Source organism: Camelina sativa, chromosome 6 (genome assembly GCF_000633955.1).
Source record: "Camelina sativa cultivar DH55 chromosome 6, Cs, whole genome shotgun sequence".
NCBI classification, from domain to species: domain Eukaryota; kingdom Viridiplantae; phylum Streptophyta; class Magnoliopsida; order Brassicales; family Brassicaceae; genus Camelina; species Camelina sativa.
In genome coordinates, this window is record NC_025690.1 from 13,030,795 (window position 1) to 13,054,043 (window position 23,249).

Genomic DNA, 23,249 nt, shown 5'->3' on the forward strand with positions numbered 1-23,249 from the left:
CATGGCATCTCTAGCATCTGAGAAGCTCTTCTAACTCTTTTGATGATCTCACCCCAAATGCTTGGATCTCCATGTGCACAGTTTATACGTATAATAGAATTGCCAGCTTTAACAATATCGGTTATAAATGTTTCACTTAAAGTAGCTTCTTCACCAACAGTTACCATGATATGAGTACTTCTTCCCTCACGAAGCTTACCCAGTAATGACTCTTTGTATGATGATACCTTCCCTTTATCATTCTTCTTATTACTTTTGCTCTTGGGATATGCTTTAGTCCAAGACTCTGTCACAGCGTTTTGATCATTGTACGAAGAGTTCATCAGCAGATTAATAGAAGTGTTAAGGCTGGCGAGAACATCCAGATTGTTGTTGTCTAAACTTGACAGACCAAGAGAAGCTAGATGGCTGTTGAGCTGCTCAATGTCCAGGGACCTCAAAGCCATATAATGAACTAAGTTTGTTGCACATTCCAGATATTTCCTGCAATAGATGATATTAGGAAGTTAGGCAATGGCAAAACCGAAGAATTAATAATTGCAGATGAATTTACAGAATATGGTTAAAATTTCTATAGATCTAGACCTGTCACATAAATGAAGTTGGGAAGCATTCCACTTCTCTGCTGCTAGTAGATGTGACTGGAGAGCATTCAGTTTATCGATAACACAAGCCACATTATTGTCCCCATTGATTCCAGAGAGGTGTGCTTCTGACTCGAGATGAGAAAGCTCAACTTTAAGACTCTGGAAAGTCAAAACTCCAGGTACATTCTGTAGAGGTATTATCAACTTTAAGACTCTGGAAAGTCAAAACTCGGAACACGAAATTTCATCTGGTTAAGTGATAATGAACTAGTAGTAGTCCTATGCTGGTTGTTCATGAGAGACCTGCTGGAGAAGCAAAGGATCTTGCCTCTCAACAAGTGGCTTGAATCAATTCCCACCATATCAACTAATTGGATCACCTGAGAAACAAAACCCAAAAACCCTCTATGAGAAGAAACAAATAACGTAACAAGACTTGCATCTTCCTCCTCTCTATATATAAAACGTAGAAGCAAACAACACCCTAGGACAAAAAGGAAAACAGAGAAATAGAAACCCTAAACAGTTTTTTCTATATCAATAAAATAGAAAATTCTAAAAAAAGAAAAAGGAAACGTTCCTAATACGTATCTAGAAAACAATAACACAACCCATAATGTCCCAACAATAATGAAAAGCTAGAGGAGACAAAAGAGACATATGCTCAATATCATCTCTTGGACAGTTCAAATTATGAGCTTGGCTAGTTGTAACTGGAAAGAAAGATACATGTACTCACATTGTTGTTATGTACTGTGCAGAGATTTCTGAGTGAGGTAGCAGAACTCGTATATAAAGCCATCTGTTCCCATGATGAGTGAAGATTAAAGTAATCAATTATAAGAAGAGATTGTGGTCAATTGGCAAAGAAAGCTAATGCTACAATGTTTAATTGGTTGACACAGGATCAGATATATACTAGAGATTAAAATTAACCTAGGCATAACCACTGAGGCAAGAAACGAAGAAAAAAAAAATCAAGTTCGTGAACAAATAAGCATAGAACAAATCAAAATCCAGGAAACAAATCATGTATTTATTCATAATCATATCGAAAGCAAAATAAGTGTAATTGAGATAATTTCTCAAAGGAAATATAAAACAAAATCCACCGAAACTCTCATATCGTGAGGACAAGAACACGAGTGCAAGAGAAAATACCTTTTGTTATGGTGTTCAGATAATGTATTTGCGATCGTCTTGGGGGAGAAGAAATGTAGAATGAAGAAGACAACTCAGAATTTTCAACTCAGAACAAGAATGATGAAGGAGAAAAAAAAAAAAAAGTGTGGTTAAGGATAAAGAGGGAGTGTGGCGAGCGCGTGCCCCAGATTCATCTTCTGGAACCTAGTAACACGGACGGATGCTGAAAGGTCCATTCATAAACGATGTCGTTTTCGTTTAACTTATTCCATTATTCAGACAAGACCGGTTTGAATAACAAATGAAAGCTATGTAAGACCGGTTTAACCAAACCAATAGTTATTTTCAAAAAATCTCAAGCTTACCAATAATCATTACAAGAACATTTCCCACCTTTGAAATGATGAAAACGATTCAAATCTCTCAACACAATCTCTCTACCAGAGACCGACGATATATATTTCATCGCGTTATGGCAATCTCCGCAGACCCGTAAGTTCTTGAACACCCTAACCGGTCTTGATTTCACCGTGCTAATAAGCCCAAATGCAACCGCAATTTTCTCGCTGTGCTGATACAGCAACCTCTCCTTTTTTCCCTCATCATCATCATCTTCCTCTAGCTTGTGAAGAACAAGATCCGTATCAGGAACATATCCGCAGCGTTTTATTTCTGTAATTAGCCGGTCCAGTTCATCATATATTTGGTGAGCATTCGGGTGGGATGTATCGCCTACGTAGAACTTATGAACCTTATCTCCCACTTCTATCCAACTGCAACCTCCTTCTTTAACCAAGTTTCTCTCTTTCATCTTCTTCCTCATCTCCGTAGATTCTTCCCATTTCCCTACATCAAACCATTCAAGAAAGTTTCACTTTCACGCAAGTTTAATTGGTAGACAAAAGAGTTATATCAGTTTTTGTTTGAATTATATAGATACCTGCACTAGCGTATATGTTTGAGAGCTGTATATAAGCTGCAGGCTCATTTGGGTCAAGCTCTAAGATCTTCCTCGCAGCCATCTTTCCAAGTTCTGTGTTACTGTGAACTCTACAAGCTCCAAGAAACGTACGCCACACTAAAACATCTGATTGGAAGGGCATTGTGTTAATGAACTCAAATGCGTCCGTGAGAAGCCCGGCTCGACATAGAAGATCAACCATACAAGCATAGTGCTCCACCTTAGGTTTGATATTGTGGTCTTGATACATTGATTTGAAATGTCTCCATCCTTCAGAGACCAAACCAACATGGCTACATGCGGATAATATTGCAACGTAAGTGACCTCGTTTGGCTTCACCCCTTCTTCCGTCATTTGGTTAAATGTTTTGAGTACTCTTTCAGCGAATCCATGTTTAGCGAAACCTGTGATCATTGAAGTCCACGAGATCACATTACGATCTTCCATTAGACTGAAGACTTGGGAAGCTGTGTCAATGCTTCCGCATTTGGAATACATAGATATCAAAGCGTTGCAGACGGGTTGATTGCACGCCAGCCCTAGTTTAAGCACCTGAGAATGGATTTGCTCGCCTTTTCTTATTGAACCAACACTTGCAACTCCACTCAACAAACTAGCAAATGTGAAAGCGCTAACACCTAATTCTCTCTCAGTGATCTCACTTAAAAGCTCAAAAGCTTGCTCAAAATCCAAGTTCCTGCAGGTCCCGTCAAGAAAAGTGTTATATGAGACCAAGTTCTTCTCAGATAGAGATTCAAAAGCTTTCCGAGCATCTTCCATCCTGTCAGATTTAACAAACATGCTAATAACCGTGTTCGCAACACTACTATTCGTAGCAAGTCCTCTTTTGAAAGCATGACCAAGAACCTGTTTACCAACCCGTGGATCCAAAAGATTTCCACACGCCTTAAATGCGCTTGAGAAAGTGAAATGATTTGGCTCAACATGACCCTGTGTTATCATTTCACAAAAGAGATTAATAGCCTCTGAAGCAAGATTACAGTTCTGCATATAACCTGTAATCAATGCCGTCCACGACATAACACTATGATCCTGCATTCTATCAAACACCTTCCTGCAGTCATCTACCGAACTGTTCGCAGAACATTTCGCATACATATCAACTAAACTACACTCAACATCATCCGCAAGTCCCGATCTAATAGCCCAAGAATGCAACTGCTTTCCCAAAGACAGATTCTCCAACTCAGCACACGCCGAAAACACAGAGCTTAGTGTGAACTTATCTGATTCAAATCCGCTTAAAACCATGTCTAAGAAAAACCTAACCGCTTCCCTAGGAAACCCCATCTGCATACACCTAGTAATCATCAAAGTCCAAGTAACAACATTTAGTTCAGACATTTTATCAAACACCTTATACGCATTCTCAAGACTATTCTCCCCTTTCACAAACATGTCAATCAAAGAACAACCAACACAAACATCGAATTCAAAATGCCCAGTCTTCATCAAAAACCCTAGAATCGCTCTCCCAACTCCAACAAATCCCGAATTCGAACAAGCTCGTATCACCGCAGTGTAACAGTAATCATTAGGCACCAAACCCAACTCCAAAAACTCAACAAAAAGCTTAATCGCATCTAACTCTCTACCGTTGTTACCGAAACAAGCCATCATCGCACTCCACGAAACAACGTCTCGGTTACCAAATCTCCCCATAGTCACAAACACATCCTCGGCTTTCTCCGAATCTCCAGATTTCGAATACAGGCTGATCAACGAATTGTATAGAACCGAGTCAGGCTCGATTTCAAACTCCATCATCCGCGCGTGAACGAGCTTCCCGAGGCGAAAATCGCGTGCTCGGATACAATATTTGAGGAGTGACGAGAAAGTGACAGAGTCGGTGGGACGAATCCCGTCACAAGCCATGAGATCAAGAGCTGAAACCGCTCCACGAAGATCTCCGGCATTGAGATGACGGAGGATCAAACGGTCGGCGACGTTGATCCGATTTGAAACGGACGGCTGAGATTTAACCGGAAGTTTGGCGGTAGATGGTAACGAAAAGCTTATCATCGCCATTGTTTCTCCGGTCCGTTACCGTGACGTATCCCATAAAACGTTAATTATCCAAAATTTACATTATAGCCCCTTAAGTTTACAATAATTACGAATACGACACAAAACTATTTAATTTATTTAGTTACATACAAATTTTCATAAACCCTAATTTATAGATATCACAAAAACCTCAGACTTTGGAATCAGTTTCGTCTTTTTCTCTGAGCTATGGAGATTAGTGTAATCGCTTCATCGTCGGTCGACAGTGAAATTGGAAGCTGGGATCTCAAAACCGGGAACAAACTGCTTCAGTTCAAACCGTGTGCTTCTCCGGCGCATGGTCTCACCGCCGTCGGCGAGAAATTCCTCGCCGCCTCTCAGCTCCGTAAAGAATCTGCTTCTTCTGGCTCGATTTTTTACTGGTCTTGGAATAAGGTTTCTTCAGCCACTCTCACTTCTCAATCACTGTTCTTTTTTGTTCTCTTTGAGATTGAAAGTTTAAAACTTTGTTTGATTTTGTAGCCTCAAGTTGAAGTGAAGAGCTTCCCAGTTGAATCAATAAAGGCACTTACAGCAAACAATGAAGGAACTTACTTAGTTGGTGGTGGAACCTCTGGAGATATTTATCTTTGGGAGGTAAAAAGGTTTCACAACTTCCGTGTGGTTTTAAGCTTAATATAAGTTCAATGGCTAAGTTTGTTTCAATTGGTGAAAATTAGGTTGCGACTGGGAGGTTGCTTAAGAAGTGGCATGGTCATTATCGTGCAGTAACATGCTTGGTGTTCTCTGGAGATGATTCTTTGTTAGTTTCAGGATCTCAAGATGGAACTGTTAGAGTTTGGTCTCTTTTAAGGTTAAAAAAAAACTTTGTGTATTCTCTCATGCTTGGTTTTGCAAGGCATTGCTTTTCTATACTTATTTCTTTGCTCTTTGTGGTTAGTTAGGTTATTTGATGATTTCCAGAGGCAGCATGGGAACACTCTTTATGAACACAATTTTAATGAGCATACAATGTCTATAACTGACATTGTCATAGACTATGGAGGCTCCAATGCTATGATAATTTCTTCTTCAGAAGATCGGACTTGCAAGGTACTTAGTTGGATTACTAATCTTATGCATTTGTCAACTGCATTGAACTTTAGCTCGTGTAAATACTTAGCGTTAGAAGGTAGACAAACCTATGTTGTTGCAGATTATAGAACCCTGATATAGATTTTTCTTTCATGACATTGGTTGGATTTCTAAACCCATAGGTTTGGAGTCTGTCAAAAGGGGAATTGTTGAAAAATATCATTTTTCCTTCAGCCATCAATTCAGTCGCATTGGACCCTTGCGGGTCTGTGTTCTATGCTGGTGCCAGAGACAGCAAGATCTATATCGGTGCTATTAATGCCACAAGTGAATATGGGACACAAGTTCTTGGTTCAGTATCCGAACAGAGGTACTTCTAGTTCCCTATATTACAATCGTAGTCAACAATCCTAATCACAATTGTGCACCTTTTTCTAACATCTTCCAAATCCTTATTTTTTGCGGATAATGAATTCGCCTAGTGGACTTAAATTAACAAATTAACAACATTTAGCTTATTTATAATCTATTTGTCTACTATGACTGTTTGATGGTCTAATTAAATCTCTATTGAACAATAATTTTTCTCTGAACAGCAAAGCTGTTACTTGCTTAGCATATTGCGCAGACGGAAACCTTTTAATATCTGGATCAGAAAGTGGTGTGGTTTGTGTTTGGGATCCCAAATCACGTCGCCCTGTTCGTACTTTCAACCTTGGGAAAAGTATGTTTGTTTAGCATTTTCTTCTGTCTGTGTTTTACTTCTACATTCAATTAACCCTTTCTTATTTAATAAACTTTTTATCTTACAGATCCTGTGAACAATATTCAAGTTGTTAGAAAAACGATTGTTGCTAATTCCAGCAAAGCACAATCTTCCTGGAAAAGACGTGGGTCTTTGATCCCACCGCCTCTGGAAAAATATGAAAGATCAGGAGAAGATACTATGGATGGTATCGTTACCATTGATCCGCCACCATATTCTGATGTTCCTGTTTACTCTTCTTTCCTCAGTGCTGACCTTATTGACGAGCAAGTTAACGAACTTCAGGTTTGTGTTTCCTCTGTTTTCTAGGTAAACAGGTCTATTTGTTTTCTTGGCAAAATGATCCGCAATTTTCTCTGTTTGTGTTGTTTCAGCAACAAGGCTCTGCAGCAACGGAGATCGAAATGGAAAGACTGAAACTTGAATACAAAAGATCTTTGCAGATGAACGATCAATGGCAGAAGAATTACGAGAATTTGCTTCAGGTGGTTATGGAAGAAGAACAAATCGGTGGTTCCAATTGAAAAAGCTTTTTTTTATTGTTGTTTCTACACATTTTTGGTATTACATTGAGAGATATATTTTGTGGAATGGCATATGAACGCGTAACTGAAGATTATATCATGAAGAACCCAAATTTAGCATCACAGCATTTTGTAAATTGTACCAGCCATTTTGTAAAGTAGCCAAGCTACTCGATCGCTGAGAAGCCTGAGATAATCCCACAAACGGAGTGACCCTCTTTTGTGGACAGCAGCTTTAATGCTTCGGAGAGATTCCTCCCAGTCGTCACAGAGTCGATGAGGATCATTTATAACTGTTGGATCTACGAGTAGTGTAATTGTCATCTTATTCATATAACTTTGACAATGTAACGTCAACGCCTAGAAAAGAATCAAAAACTCAAGGAGACAAAATTGAACAAAACAAAGATTTATATTAGTAGTGTATATTAACTTACATGGGGATGACCATAAGCACTTGAGGCTATGTAAGTGATGGGATGTCCATAGAAGCTAACTTCTTCAACGGGACCCACCATGTTCGAAAATGTCATCGTTGTGTTTGACATCAATCTGTTAATTATAGTAGCCGCCACCTGCAAATCAATCAATAACCATAACCAAACTGGTTAGTCAACTAACTAAACAAAGTTTCGTATTGCTTTTAATTTTAATGAAAATGACAATATGTAACTTAGTTCTTATTTGATGAAAATAACATCATAGGATGTGTTAGTTCTTATTTAAAAATGACCTCAATTCCAAGAGATTTAACAATAATTCTACAAAAGACGTATGTTAGCATTGCCCCAAACGAGTTTTTCTTCCGGTTGATGGTCTTGTGGGCTATTCTGAGATGTTCCAGCGGGTCATTGCGTAATGCGATAGAAAACGGAAAGACTACGTAGCCAAACCGATTTCCCCACCAACATTTAGAACCTGTCTCCATCATATCGGCTAGATCCTGTTTTAAATCGAAAATTTTCAATTCAAATTCACCAGATAAGTTAGTGAGCTAGTTATATGAATTTACCTGGATTCCAGTTGTGGGTCTTAAGTTTACAAGCAAAGCTGATCTTAGTCTTATTCTTTTGAGAAGATTCTTTGGCTTCCGTTTAGTTTCTTTTTCTCCTATTAGTTTTTTCGTGAGATCATTGAGTTTTATACGTTAATAATATAAAACATTCGTTAACATATATATAAGAAAATATGAGAGTCTATAATTTTAATTACCGTATCTTCTCTCCAGGTATCGCGAGAAACTAGCTTGGGTTACTCCAAGTACAACATCGTTGATTGTCTATCAAAACCAAAATTTATAAGATACTCCTAACGTTTTATGTTTTAACTATTTAGTTTTGAGCATTCGATATAGGCTTTCAAAATCCAAAACTATATTTATGTTTTTTATATACAACTAACAAGTAACAAGAATTTTATGCATGGTAATGAGTTAATGATAGTATATAAAAAAAACAATTCATATGTAAACTAAGAGAATCTAAGGAGCAATCTTACCATATCCATGGCGTTTTTAATTAGCTTTATATCGTCGAGGCTTACGGTACGATGAACCAAACGCAGCTGTTTACTCTTGCTTGACCTGAAGTCACCTTTGATGGGTGTCTCCGTGTCCTTAACGAACAACATCGTTAAAAGAAAGTCCAAAGCATCACAAAACGTGTTTAAACCCAAGATAACCGCCATCCAAAGTAGCTTAACAAGCCATAACAACCGGGAGTCACCTCTTGAACCGGTTGTTAACAGGGATGACCCTGATGACGACGATCGTTTCTGGTACGGTAGACTCGGAAGCTCATCGGGATTTGATGTTTTACGCATACAAGCCAGGACGAGAGACATGATTGACATGCCATCACCGACTGAGTGATGGATCTTGAAAACGGCTACGTTTTCAGCGTCTGAGGTTTTTAAGTCGAGTATGTGAAGCTCCCATAACGGTCTCGAGGTGTCCAAGGGGATCTTCATGAGGTCAGAAACGTAATCTTCGAGAAATGCGTCTGTGTTCTCTATGTTTTGTGGTTTGATTTCGGGTACGATGACGTGATCCTCCACGACCACGTTTGTCCGAACCCATCTTTGGTTTAGTCCATTGTCTCCATCGCTCACCTTTCAAGTAATTTAGTAAATTTTAGTTGTTAATATGAGACATTGACACATTGTAGTTGCACAAAAAAAAAAATTTGCTTTGACTTTTGTTGACTTACTAATTTACTTGAAAAACGAGGATGCCTGATAAAAGTCTGCTTAAACCCTCTCATAATCACATCTGGATCCATCTTACTCTTAATACCAATCACCGATATAATGTTGCAGTTAAACTCCGGCGAGTGAAACAGACGCGCCGCCGGGCTAAGTGGTTGCTCATCTTCCTTGTCGTCCTCTAATATGTTTCGTCGTGTCTTAATCTCCATAATTTGCTGTTGGACTTTTCTTTTCACTCTCAACACTCTTGTTTCCATGTCTCAAGCTTTTTATAGCCTCCATGCTTGTGCGGTGCTATTACTTACGTAGTTACGTGTATCAGTGTATAATATGGAAAATTTGAACTTACTCTATATTGCTTTATAGTATTAAAAAGTACGTTATTGTTTACTTCTTAGTCACGTTAAAATTAAATTAACAAATATATTGGGTGTATGTTATATAAAAATAGACCCAAGAAGATATTTGCATATAATTGTGCTTGTGTTTTAGTGCTGAGACCTGAGAGTTTTACTTTTTTTAAAAGACGTTTTTTGTTTAAGAAAAATATTAATTCGAATAGTTGCCAAAAATATACATGCCTAAAGAAGTTATACACACACATTAGTTGCCACAAATGATAAAATATACATGCTTAAAGGTGATATACACACCTTTAACTTAGTTTCTTAAACTAATGCATTTAGCTTTCAAATCACGACATGTACATTGCATAAGTATTTCTACTTTGATCGAAAAGTCAAATATGAAAACATGTGACATGTGTATTTGATCGAAAAGAAACATGTGACAGATGGGGATAACTAAGTAAATCCTTTACACAAGAAATAACAGCTATTTCTGGTTGTTCTCGTTCATTCTTCATATTTTTGTCTATAGTTTGTTTTGATATAAGATCTTCAAATTCAAGCATGGCAATGCAACACTTTATTTTCATAGAATATTGTTTTATATGGAATTGTTAACACTAATAATTATTTCTATCAGACATAATCTGGGAGAACAAATAATTCCTCATTTATAGAGATATTTCAATAGTGTACAAGACTTCTCCACATCTTGAATTAAAGTTCTTACATTTTCTTTTTCTTGGATAAAGGTACTTTTGGATATATGCTATTTGTACAAACTACTTTTTAAATCCAAATAACCAAAAAATATGTACAGTCAAAGATGATTGATATTTTATGTTTTTGTTGTTTTAAAGCTTGTTTTGTTCTTACTTTCTTGCATAATCACAACATTTTAGATTATTTTAGGTTGTATTCGTATCAAATTGTTGTTTCTTAGGTTCTTCGAGAAGGATCATCAAGAAAGGAGTGTTTTAAGTCCATCTTTTGAATTCTTATTTTCAGCTTTGTTTGATCTTGAATCTTGTTAGTCTTTTGCTTTATTTTACCTTGATTTGTCTTGTTTCGTTAGTCAAGTTTAAAAATCAAAAACCTTCTTATTAAGCTTAGATTAAGTGAATGTGTACATTCCTAATGTGTTAGTCTTTGCTCCTTGAGGTTCAATATATTAAGCACTAGATCGATTAGATCAAAAGGTGCTGCAAGACTTTATTGAGTTGAAAACCACATCAATGAGAATGAAAATAGAAGATGAAAACAATCAAGCCATCAAGGTATCAATTCAATCAAAGTTATACATATTGGTAAATGCCCTTTAACCTTATTTTTAATAGTTTCTTTTGTCTTATTTCATGTTTTACGCTTTGAGTTTTTCTATAAATCAAACATACGTACAATAGCTCAATTTACTGTCTATCTTGGACAGCAGCTTTGATACTTCTTAGCGATTCCTCCAAATCGTCACATAGTCTATGAGGATCACTGATAACCGTTGGATCGACGGTTAAAGACATCGTCATCTTGTTCATATAACTTTGAAAATGCATCGTCAACGCCTAATATAGACCAATGAAATCGTAAAATCTTGACAAAACGATAATAAAAGAAAAAAATCAGATAAACCAAAATCTACATGTGGATGACCATAAGCACTTGGGGCAATGTACGTGACGGTATTTCCATAGAGGCTAACTTCTTCAATAGGTCCGACCAAATTTGAAAACGCCATCGTTGTGTTTGATAATGTTCTTTTTGTCATATGAGCTGCCCTCTGCATTCATTTAAATTATTGGATTTTTATTTTGTGACAGTAAATGAAACTTAGAGTGTATGACTATGGTTCATCTTTGAACTAAATATAGAGTAATCTTATATAATATGACAAGGTTTTTTCTATCTTTGCCTATCGGTGCGACATTTGGTGTTATATTTTTGCGACACGTGTACTTTACATTAAATTCAAGTTTAATTCTTTAAATTTAAATTTATTTACTTAGAAAAGTCTTCATTTCTTTTATCTTCCTCTATCAAATGGTCCAAATCTTTAATTAATTTGGGTTTGTATTATTTAGTATTATTTCATAGCAATACTCTATATAATTTAGTTTGGTAAAAAAAAAAGTAATCCATTTAACAAGAATACTAGGAGATATCCCGTGTTTTAAGCACGGGTCAACATTTAAAAAAAAAATCTAATATAATAATAAAAATTATTGTTATATATTTTTTAAAAGTTATTTTATTTGAGATAATATTTATTTTAATTGTTCTGTAAATTTATTAGTCTTTTTGAATACTAATCATTTTAGAATATTATAGTATTTTATTACAGTTTTATATTGTTTGTTTCTTGTATTTGCATCATTATTTTGTGAAATATGAAGTAGTAGTTTTAATATTATAATTGTGAACAAATAAAAATTATTAGTTTACCATCTATATAAATTTAGTTTTACCAACCCGCTAATGTGGAAATTAAAACACACACATTTTTTTTAGATTGAGTAATATATCTTTATTTTAAAAAAATTCAAATCACAACATATGCAGAAAAAATTCTGCATTTTACTAATCATAAGTATTATATGAAAATTTCAAACAATTTGTAAATAAAATAAAATAAAGATGATAGGAGAATCATAATTTGAATCTTAACAAAATCTTCGAAATTTAGTTATTAAAAATATTTATATTGTGTACTTGGATATAAAATCTTAGTTTTTGAAATTCTGATTGGTTTATATTTTTTTAAATTTTTCGTCCATAATTTATTAGAGAGAGAAAATATATATATTTTTTTCTAATTTTTTTTATATTTGATCTGTCAGCATTTTTTATTTTTTAATTAATTATCTTTATTTAATTAGTTAACTAAGCTTAATTAATTTTTTCTAATGGCAATTGAATGTAATTTTTTACACATTTGAAGGTTAGTTTCATATTTGTACTTCCCAATTAATATAGTAGGATATCTATTTTAATTTATACAATTTGTAAATTCCCCACTAATTTTCCTTTAAATTTCTTTACTCTTCGTTTACCAATTCTTTAATTATTTTTAGTTTTTTATTTAGTATCATTTCATAGCAAAAATCTCTATAGTTATTTTTATTAAATAAAAGGTAATCTATTTTACAAGAATATATTTATTCTATTTTGTTTTTCCGATTTATAAATTCTTCAATAATTTTTTTATCACAACCTAAATTTATTAATTAATTATTTTTATCGATTTCACATGTCAATATGTACTATATATTAAACTATAATAAATTAGAGTTTTGAGAAATTGTCATTTGGCACCACTCTATTTTTTTAGCATGTGTCATTTTTTTCAATTTTAATGAAATAAAAGGCACATTGTTGGTAATCTAAAACAAAATTGTCTACACACATTTTTTTAATTTGAGACATTTTATTTGTTCAGTTTCTTTAGGTTACATTTACTTTGCTCAATCAATTACCTTTAAGACATTATAGGTGGATGTTTTCTTTTGTTCAAACTGTTTATGTTGCAATAATGCATATGATAAAATTAATTACAATTAATATGCTTTATAACTGTATTTATTGCCATGAATGTGTTTACTCAGAATAATGTGTCAATAATTCTTTACAAACTTCATAAAATGTTTAGTGTATTATATAAGATCTAATGCTCACATGACTAATAATGAAAAAAACGATCATGCATTATATATCTTTCTTTTCCCATGGTATTTCATTTTATTTTTTCTTATGAATTTTTTTTAAAAGAATGATGTCTTTCAGTATGATGATTAACATATTAATATATAGATGACTATTTGAAGAAATCATTTACAAAGCAATGTCTATGTTTTCTTTTTTTATGGAATCAGAAACTTGTCAATATTTATTAGTCTCTTTCAAAGGATTATGTTTTATGATAGTCATGATTTAAAGTTTTTGGATTGTTTTGTAATATGTTTTTTTACTTTCAAACTATAGTTGGAAGTCTTTAGTGATGAAGATGAGCCCAATGCTCGACTCCTAAAGCACAATCTCTTTGGCTTTAAACATTCACTCACAATATTATAGTTGTAAGTCTCTTAAATTTTTCTCTTAAGTCCTCTTCTCTTCAACTACGATATATTTCTAAGTTTATGTTTCGTAAATTTGCTTTGTTTTTCGTTTTTAAAAGTTTTTTATCCCCATTACAAAAAAATATTTTACTTTGCCTAATTTTACCGTGTAATGCATATATATATGGTCAAAAGATCACGTACTTCTTTATGCCTCTTTGGAATCACTTCCCAAACTTTACAATATCCTTTCACATTACACGGAAAAACATTACAGAGACATATTGTAAATATTTAATATATATATATATATATATGTACATATTGTAATCTCAATACTTTAATCATAGATATATGTCAATCATTGAAACTGGTATAAATTAACCTGTACAAAAGCAAGACTAATTTTTATATTGCATTGGTATATTGTTTGAGTTACCCATCATACTTCGTGTCTATTTTCCTTTAACCCTTGCTACATCTGTCATTATGCCGAAAAAAACTTACACCATTTCCGATGGTTATCTATATTTTTTTGTTTGATTTTCTATTTTACATTTAGCGTATAATTTTGAAGAGAGATGATTTAGTATTTAGAGTATAAGATTAAAAGCACGATGCTATTTTAGTATTTTTAAAATTTTAGAAATGATGTGCTAAATTTAAAACGAAAACTTATTTTTATGCAATTTGTGAAAATTTTCCTTCTTTTAAAATGCACACTTCATAATTATAAACTTATAAATGTATATATTTAAATTATTTTCAAGGCATATATAAATAATATCATGTTCATTTCATATATAATTTAATAAAATTTTATTTTACATACAAAATAGTTGATTTTATAACCCACACATCTTGTGGGTAACTTTCTAGTATCTAATAAGACTGACCTGAACTCCTAACAATTTGATAAGTAGATTCCCAACCGCGAATGTAAGAACAGCTTCTAACGTGTTCTTTTTCCGGTCGATGATCGACTTGACTCCTAGGAGATGTTTCAACGGATCATGACATAATGCAATGGAGAATGGAAAGAATATGTAGACGATCCAATTTCCCCATCTACACTTAGATCCTTTAGCCATAATATCGGCTAGATCCTGTTTTTAATCAAAAATAAAAGACATAAATGAAGTTTTACAATCTATATACAGTATATCTAAACTTGTAGATAAATAATATTAATTTGCCTGGATTCCAGTAGTCGGTCTTATGTTTACAAGCAGAACTGCCCTTAGCCTTATTTTTTTAGGCATATTACTTGAATTCTTTTTAGATTCTTCTTGCTCCCCTGCTTTCGTCTTCTCTCCTAATAATTTTTTTAATATATATGTATTTAATTTTCATGTTTTAGTAAGGTTTATTCATCCTTAAAAGAAAATTCATAGGTATGTTACCGTATCTTCTATTCAAATACTTCGAGAGACCAGCCTGAGATACTCCAAGTACTGCATCGTTGACAGTCTACACAAACCGGAAAATCAATGGAAGCAAGATCAATGGAATATTTTCATATATGTCACATCTCTCAAATTATAACTATAAAATTTACATTTCATATAGAACGTATAAGAAAGTTTACAATCAATATAATTACTAAGTTCAAATGTATGGAGAAAGTTTACCATATTCATGGCGTTCTTGATTAGCTTTATGTCGTCAAGACTTACGGTACGATGAACCAAACACATCTGTTTGCTCTTACTTAACCGGAAATTGCCCTTTATTGGAGTTTCAGTGTCCTTAAGGAACTATGTCGTAGCAATAAACTCCAAAGCATCACAAACTGTATTCCAAACCAACACAGCCGCCGACCATAGTACCAGAACTAGCCAAAATAACCGGGAATAACATCTTGAACTGGTTTTTATCGGAGATGATCCAGAAGACAGCCGGTTGTGGTACGGTAGACTCGGGAGCTCATTGGGGTCCGATGTTTTACGTGTACACGCGAGTACTAGTGACATCATAGACATACCGTCCCCTACCGAGTGATGGATCTTAAAAACGACAACGTTTTCGGCGTCAGAAGTTTTCAAGTCGAGTAAATGAACTTCCCATAATGGCTTGGAGGTGTCTAAATGGATCGTAGTGAGGTCGGAGAGGTAGCTCTCGAGAAAAGCGTCTGCGTTTGCGTTCTTTATGTTTTGCGTTTCGATTTTGGGAATGATGACGTGATCCTCGACCACAACGTTTGTCTGAACCCATTTTTGTTCCGGTCTATTGTTGTTCCAAGAGTTCACCTTCAATAAGATTTATTTAGACAAAAATGTTATAATCTTCGAAAATAATAATGTAGAATCAAGTCAAATTTTAATATAAACAGCTAATTCCTGAAAATATACCTTTTGCTAGAATATAAAGTGTTACTTATTTTACCCACATTGTTACACTTCACCGTAAAAAAATGCGCAGCACTCACCAATTTGCTGGAGAAACGAGGATGTCTAATCAAAGTTTGCTTAATTCCTTCGATAATCACATCTGGCTCGATCTTTCTATTTAAACCAATCACCGATATAATATTGCAGTTAAACTCCGGTGCGTGAAATAGACGTGCTGCCGGGCTAAGTGGTTGCTCCTCCTCCTCTTCCTCTTCCACTGTTGTCTCCACCGTATGCCGTCGTGGTCTTCGAGACCTGATCTCCATAGATTCTGGTTTCGATATTTGTTTTCCTTCCTCTAATTCTTTCAATGACGACTAAATAATACTTTCTCTTCTTTGCAAACTTTCAAATTCGATTATTATTTTGCTCGCAATCTTTCCTTTTATGTTGTGTTTGAGGTCAAACTTTCCATAATTATATTATTCCTTTTCTTTTTTTGTTATGTTACGTACATCCAATTAACCAGTAGTACTATACGAACAGATTTTCCCATGTTTGGAAAGTTNTTGGGGGGGGGGGGGTGAGTGTTTAGGAATCCGGCTCGGTTCAGTTTGAGAGATCTGATATTTAATTTATTCGGTTATTGAAAATTAGGTCTCAAATTAAATCCAAATTCTATTTCATGAGTTTGGTCGGTTTGTCATAATTTCATTTGGTTCGGATTTAACTTGGATATGTATAAGAGAATGCTGATAACATAAATAAATTTTAGACAATTGTAACTTGTAAAAGAACTTCTTTGTTGATTCTGTATAATATTACAATAGGGTCTTCTTGTACGTTATTCCCCCATATCAATACAATTACAATTGTACATATTGGTACGTACTCACATCCTTAAATCTATTTGAATAGTTTCTTATTCTATTTTCTTTTAAAACTCAATCTAATGAGCCGGAGCCTCTTTCTTTAACAGCATCTTTGATGCTTTGTAAAGATTTCTCCCAATCGTCAAGTAGCCGATGAGGATCACTTATGGCCGTTGGATCTACAGTCAAAGAAATCGTCATCTGGTTCATGTAACTCTGGAAATGTATCGTCAACGCCTATTCAAAAGACCAATAATGAGATAGTCAAATCTTGTTCAGTAATGCAAACAAAGAAAAGATGTTAATACTATACATTATTAAAAGAAAAAAGAACTTACATGGGGATGGCCATACACACTTGGGGCCATGTAAGTGATGGGGTGTCCATAGAAGCTAATTTCTTCAATAGGGCCAATTAAATTTGAAAACGACATTGTTGTGTTTGACAATGCTCTGTTTATTATCTTAGCTGCCACCTATAATATTCATTTCAATTTATAAGATTGGACAGTATAAGGACAAATATAATTTAATGGTGTGTTAGATTTTGGTTTGGTGCCTTGCCATCAAGTAATTCAATACTAACCTGAACTCCAAACGATTTGATAATGAAATTACCGGCGATGAACGTTAGGGCAGCTTCGAACGAATTTTTCTTCCGGTCGATGATCCTTTTGGCACTTCGGAGATGCTCTAACGGATCATCGCGTAAACCGATTGAAAACGGAAAGACTATGTAGCCGATCCAATTTCCCCATCTACAATTAGACTTCTTGGCCATCATATCGGCTAGATCCTGTTTTTTTTTTTTAAAAACCAATTTTTGTCAAATAATATACAAATCGTCGTAAGAAACAAATACGAAGCCATAAATAAGGTATATGAAATTACCTGGATTCCAGTGGTGGGTCTTAAGTTAACAAGTAGAGCTGATCTTAGCCTTATTAGTTTAGGCATATCATTTGAATTACTTTTAGATTCTTGATCTTTACCTACTTTCTTCTTTTCTCCTATTAATCACAAGATTATTGAATTTCACTTGTTTAAAACATGAGAAAATGTATATGCATGTCAAGAACGCTCACACACATACATAAATTTACTTATTTAATTACCATATCTTTTCTCCAAGTATTGCGAGAGACCAGCCTGAGTAACTCCAAGTACAACATCGTTGACAGTCTACTAAACCAAAAAAAAAATATATATATAAACTTAAATCAGCCGTTGATAATAAACACAAATTAGTACAACTAAAAAATCTTACCATATTCATTGCATTCTTGATTAGCTTTATGTCCTCTAAGCTAACGGTACGATGGACTATACTCATCCGTTTACTCTTACCTGACCCGAAATCGCCTTTGATCGGTGTTTTAGTGTCCTTAAGGAACATTGCCGTAGCAATAAACTCCAAAGCATCACAAACCGTATTCCAAACCAACATAAGCGCCGACCATAGAATCATAACCAACCACAAGAACCTGGAATCACCCCTTGAAGCGGCTGTTAACCGGGAAGATGTAGAAGACGACCGGTTCTGGTTCGGTTGACTCGGGAGCTCGTCCGGGTTTGATGTTTTACGCATACAGGCGAGGACAAGGGCCATGAGAGACATACCGTCTCCTAAAGAGTGATGAAACTTCAAAACAGCGACGTTTTCGGCGTCCGAAGTTTTTAAATCGAGTAGGTGAAGCTGCCATAATGGCTTCGAGATATCTAAAGGGACCGTCGTGAGGTTGGAGACGTAGCTCTCAAGAAACGCATCTGCGTTTGCGTTACCGTTCAATGTGTTTTGCGTTTCGATGTCGGGTACTACGACGTGATCGCTAACGACCACGTTTGTCCGAACCCAACTTTGTGTTTGTCGTTTCTTCTTTCCATGGCTCACCTTCAAATAGGTTATATTATTATTCAATATTAAATGTTAGTAAAAAAAAATGGTAATAAGCTCAAAAGTAATATATACAGCTTCCGAGGGGAACTGCGAGTGTCGGTTAAAAGAGAAAAATACGTATATTTATAAGAAAGTGTAATCTACACATGAGCAAAAACATTTGTGTATGTACACACTCGTTTCATTATCATAAAAGCTAATATATCGAAATATACTTTTAAAGAAATATGCTTAAATATCATTTGGGTGGAAATATATTTGTACTAATATTTTGCTAGAATTTCTTATAAGTTATAACCAATAAAAAAGGAAACTTATTCTCCCATTTTCGGAATGCATCCAAACTTCTTATAAATCCATTGTTGACCAAATATATTTCACTGATAATTTGGATTTCTTTCGTACTATTGTCTAATTCTAATAATAATATTCCACTAGTGTCTGAATGTTTCAACATTATTATTTTTATTTTGTTTAAAAACGTTTCTACATAATTCTTAAAATTTTCCAATGTGATAATATAAAGTGTAGACCAAAAAAAATATATATACAAACCCAAATTAGAAAAACAAGTGCCCTGAAGATTATTGGTCAAAAGAAACACTATGTCCAAGTTCTCGACGACCACGCAAAACCCAGAAAAGTCGATACCATCAAAAAATCTATATCTATTTCTTTTATACATACAACACAAATATTTAGTTTAACCATTTGATTATTACCATATATATAAAAAAGTAACATACGATCGAGCTGATTAGGGGGGGGACTCACCAATTTACTGGAGAAACGAGGATGTCTAATCAAAGTTTGCTTTAACCCTTCGGTGATCACATCTGCCTCGATCTTTTTCTTGAGTCCGATCACAGCGATGACGTAACAGTTAAACTCCGGGGCGTGAAATATACGCGCTGTCGGACTAAGCGGTTGCTCCTCTTCTTCTTCCTCTTTCCTCACGGTTGTCTCTGATGTTTCTCGTCGTGTCTTAATCTCCATAGTTTTGCTGCCTAATCTTTCTTCTTCTTCTTTTTTTCTCTCTCTCTTTGTTTTTTTAATATTCGGTCTCTTAATATATAGCCTCCAATGACCAATGGTAGTGTACCACTTACTTTTTATATAACTTTCGGAGATATTAATTAAATCTAACCGAATAAATTAGTAACACTCGGACCCACAATTTCTTAACCCGGGTTTCCTTTATCAAATAAAATAATAATTGACAATTTTTTTACTAAAATAAAAATTTGATAATGATTTATATATTAATTATCATATATGTCAAAGTCTTTATAATTATGTTGTTTAGAATGATTTAAGAGTTACTATAACACCTAATCTATTTCATTTTATGTGGTTATTGTGGTTTCCAAAAAAGTTATACCGTATACTTTATTGGGATTTTTATACTTCAAATAATAGAAAAGTTTCTTAAAATCATACTTTTAGATTTCAATTTTTAAATGTTGAAAATTTATGTTTGTCCATAGTTTTTGAGGTTTATAATTAAATTCTGGGAGAGTTTATGATATTTGATTTATATATATAGGGTTTAATTTTGGATTAATTTCTTAACTTTTAAAGATACTGACTTTTTTTTTTTGGACAAAAAGATACTGACTATTTTATCAATTTTGGTATAAGATATTCATAAAATATTTTTTGACTTTAAGAATCTTTTAATTTAGTATGTACATATTCAAAACTAAATTAAAGATTTTGATGAATGTAGTGCAATACAAAATGAACCTGTGGTGGTAAAGTTAAAAGATTTTGATGAATGTAGTGCAATACAAAATGAACCTGTGGTGGTAAAGTTAAAAGATTTTGATGAATGTAGTGCAATACAAAATGAACCTGTGGTGGTAAAGTTATTAATTGTAAAGTAAGTGAATAAAGGGTGATTTTAACTAGGATTTATAAATCAAAGAACCAATAACATATAATTTTAACAGAGAATTAAAAACCAATATCACCCCCTAAGTGATCTAAATGAAATTTAATGGACAGTGGACATTTTGAATACTGTTATGAAACTTCACGAACACATAAACAAAATTAAATGTAAAAATTTGTTCTTACTATTTTGTAAGTGGTATACGCATGGCTTGATTTTCATCCCAAGTCAAGACATCTTAACTTGATTATTCATCAATATGTAAACCTCTAAACAAAAACAAAAACAAAAACAATGGACATTTCGAACTTTGGAATACAATGAACTAATGAAGACACGAGAAAATAGATGGTTAAACTTATGTAGTACGTACAAAGTAAGTTACGTTATTCAACCTAAAAAAATTAAAATTACATGGTTTGACCTCATTTACTCTCCATGATGGGGAGGAGAGTTGATTTTTAGGCTTTTAGATACAAAGAACAAAAAAAATGGGACTACGTCGACGACGAATTGTGGTTCTGATTGGCTGACGGTCATACATTCCTAACTACTAGTACTAAATTATGAATTACTCCCATAATTAATGGAGTAGAGTACAATTTAAATATTCTAAAAGGCAATACAACTTGTTTTCTTCTGCAATGGATTAGGTTTCCTAATTTTTTATGCGTACGACATTTTTTTTTTTCAGTTTTCCAAGATATTTCATATATCAAAATCAATAAAACTATATGACTACATATGACCGTTACACAAAAAAGACCACAAAATTGACTAAATTAAAAATATCCTGTCTTCGGTTTCTATAATATATGATATGAATTTATTCGAGTAGGTTACAATAACTTTATACGAGTGGCCACAATATACACACGCATGTATGATNGGGGGGGGGGGGGGAGTGTCTGAACATATAATTAAAACAATAACAGATAAATCCCTTTTTTTTGAACAATAACAACATAAATCCATGGTCTAACACGACATGATGTTAGTGACGTGACGACAACACAAATCAATAATAATTATATTGGCCATATTTCACAACCATATATGGGTCTCGTGGTAACGTAGTCAAAGCTGTACAGAAAACATATAAGCTGAAGCTGTAAATTTTTACGGAATAGTGCAAAACTGTAATAAAGAACTGTACATGAAATCTGTATAAAAAAGTTGAGAGTAAAACTTTTAATAAAGTTTTTGGTAAAGTTTTTGTGATTGGTAAAAATTCAAAGTTGTACAACTTGTAATAGTTTGTTGGGCAATTGTCATAAATACCACTAAAATAGGTTTTTATTGCAAAAATACCACAATTTAGTTTTTTTCCCAAAAATATCACTAAAATGTATTTTTTCCAAAAATACTACATAATTGAATTAAACTTCTAATACTAAAAACTAATTCCTAAATTCTAAATACTAAACTCTACCCCTAAAAACTATACCCTAAAACTAAATGTGTCAACCCAAACCTAAAAAAAAAAATTCTACATCTTTAAAAATCAATTTTTTTTTGTGTTTGTGGTAATTTTGGAAAAAAAAACTTTTGTGATATTTTTGAAAAAAAAACTAAAATGTGGTATTTTTGGAATTTTTTTTTTTTTGTAGTATTTAAAGGAATTTCTCTAGTTTGTTTGTATTACCAATCAATGCCTATATCTATAGACTATAAAGTTTACATTTATATATGTAGTTTTATCTAGGAACTATATAACTACAATACTGACTTCTTAAATTAGGGTACTATTATCTACTATTATGTCTTGATGGGAGTTTAGCGTCTCAGCAAAATTTTTTAGACGTTTGATAAGTTTTTTTGTTGGGTTTGTGATTTTGCACTGCCTCTAATGATTCTTTATTGTAGCGATTTCAATGGACATATTTTTGGTATACTTTGGCCAAATCCACTTTTGAACATTCATGCACATGGATATATTCATGGACAATTATATTCTTATGTCATTGCATCCCTTGAAACCAGGAGTCAATCTCGCTTTTTCTTTTGCGTCTCTCAAATCTCTACGACTCTTTACCCAATTCATACGTCGACCGACTAATACGAACCAGACAAAATGGTCTATCGTTCTCATTTTGTATGACTTGACATGTGTGGAACTCCGAACTTGTCTTGTATATCAGTTTGAATTAGTTCTCTATGTTTTTTGTTTGTATTATGTTTACATATTAGCATATTACAATAAGAATATGTGTTTTTTTTTTTTTTCTGTCAATACAAAATGAGAAGAAATTAAACAGAGCAAAACCCAACAACTTAAAACAGAGCAAAAATCTAAAAATCTAAACAAAACCCACCCAATTGTCAATGCAACCATTACTTTTGTTTTAAACAAAATTAATGGTTTGATGTTTTTGAAAAAGTGGTTCCACAATATTGTTTGCTAAATTTTGTATTTTTTCTAAGTTAAGCATACTAGCTAGCTAGAGTTATAGATCAATAAAATAAAAGTTCGAGTGTAGTAGTTATTACCAAAAATGAATCTTACCGATATGTACAAAAATTAAACACCTAACATTATGAAACTTTATAGTTTAAATATATAAACACAATGTT

General features: G+C 33.6%; 6 protein-coding genes across 6 annotated transcripts in view; 1 reads left to right on the forward strand and 5 right to left on the reverse strand.

The window, feature by feature from the left end:
* Window positions 1-1,955, reverse strand: part of LOC104698989 (plastidial pyruvate kinase 4, chloroplastic) — a 2,139-nt gene extending 184 nt beyond the window's left edge. Inside the window, 6 exon segments of the mRNA XM_010414354.2 lie at window positions 7-483; window positions 586-740; window positions 742-820; window positions 822-967; window positions 1,327-1,389; window positions 1,749-1,955. Coding sequence (XP_010412656.2) covers window positions 7-483; window positions 586-740; window positions 742-820; window positions 822-967; window positions 1,327-1,389 — 920 coding nt within the window. The 5' untranslated portion in view covers window positions 1,749-1,955.
* Window positions 2,040-4,759, reverse strand: LOC104791144 (pentatricopeptide repeat-containing protein At3g49170, chloroplastic). The gene is made up of 2 exons (XM_010516959.2): window positions 2,671-4,759; window positions 2,040-2,576 (listed from the first exon to the last, which is right to left on the reverse strand). Exons 1-2 carry the CDS (start codon window positions 4,739-4,741, stop codon window positions 2,092-2,094), a joined length of 2,556 nt encoding a protein of 851 aa, XP_010515261.1. The 5' UTR covers window positions 4,742-4,759; the 3' UTR covers window positions 2,040-2,091.
* LOC104791147 (protein ROOT INITIATION DEFECTIVE 3) lies at window positions 4,909-7,207 on the forward strand. Its single transcript, XM_010516962.1, has 8 exons — window positions 4,909-5,155; window positions 5,243-5,356; window positions 5,440-5,573; window positions 5,665-5,812; window positions 5,977-6,164; window positions 6,391-6,518; window positions 6,607-6,845; window positions 6,935-7,207. Exons 1-8 carry the CDS (start codon window positions 4,949-4,951, stop codon window positions 7,082-7,084), a joined length of 1,308 nt encoding a protein of 435 aa, XP_010515264.1. The 5' UTR covers window positions 4,909-4,948; the 3' UTR covers window positions 7,085-7,207.
* LOC104791146 (O-acyltransferase WSD1) lies at window positions 7,192-9,512 on the reverse strand. Its single transcript, XM_010516961.2, has 7 exons — window positions 9,292-9,512; window positions 8,582-9,193; window positions 8,297-8,363; window positions 8,097-8,194; window positions 7,818-8,027; window positions 7,522-7,659; window positions 7,192-7,444 (listed from the first exon to the last, which is right to left on the reverse strand). The coding sequence occupies exons 1-7, from the start codon at window positions 9,496-9,498 to the stop codon at window positions 7,205-7,207; spliced, it is 1,572 nt and encodes a 523-aa protein (XP_010515263.1). The 5' UTR covers window positions 9,499-9,512; the 3' UTR covers window positions 7,192-7,204.
* Window positions 11,046-16,338, reverse strand: LOC104698990 (O-acyltransferase WSD1). Its single transcript, XM_019246343.1, is given in 7 exon segments — window positions 11,046-11,195; window positions 11,273-11,410; window positions 14,579-14,788; window positions 14,879-14,997; window positions 15,086-15,152; window positions 15,314-15,931; window positions 16,105-16,338. Coding segments are annotated over 7 exon segments (1,536 nt in total).
* On the reverse strand, window positions 16,798-19,860 carry LOC104791145 (O-acyltransferase WSD1). The gene is made up of 7 exons (XM_010516960.1): window positions 19,556-19,860; window positions 18,152-18,775; window positions 18,000-18,066; window positions 17,776-17,894; window positions 17,471-17,680; window positions 17,223-17,360; window positions 16,798-17,121 (listed from the first exon to the last, which is right to left on the reverse strand). Exons 1-7 carry the CDS (start codon window positions 19,775-19,777, stop codon window positions 16,957-16,959), a joined length of 1,545 nt encoding a protein of 514 aa, XP_010515262.1. The 5' UTR covers window positions 19,778-19,860; the 3' UTR covers window positions 16,798-16,956.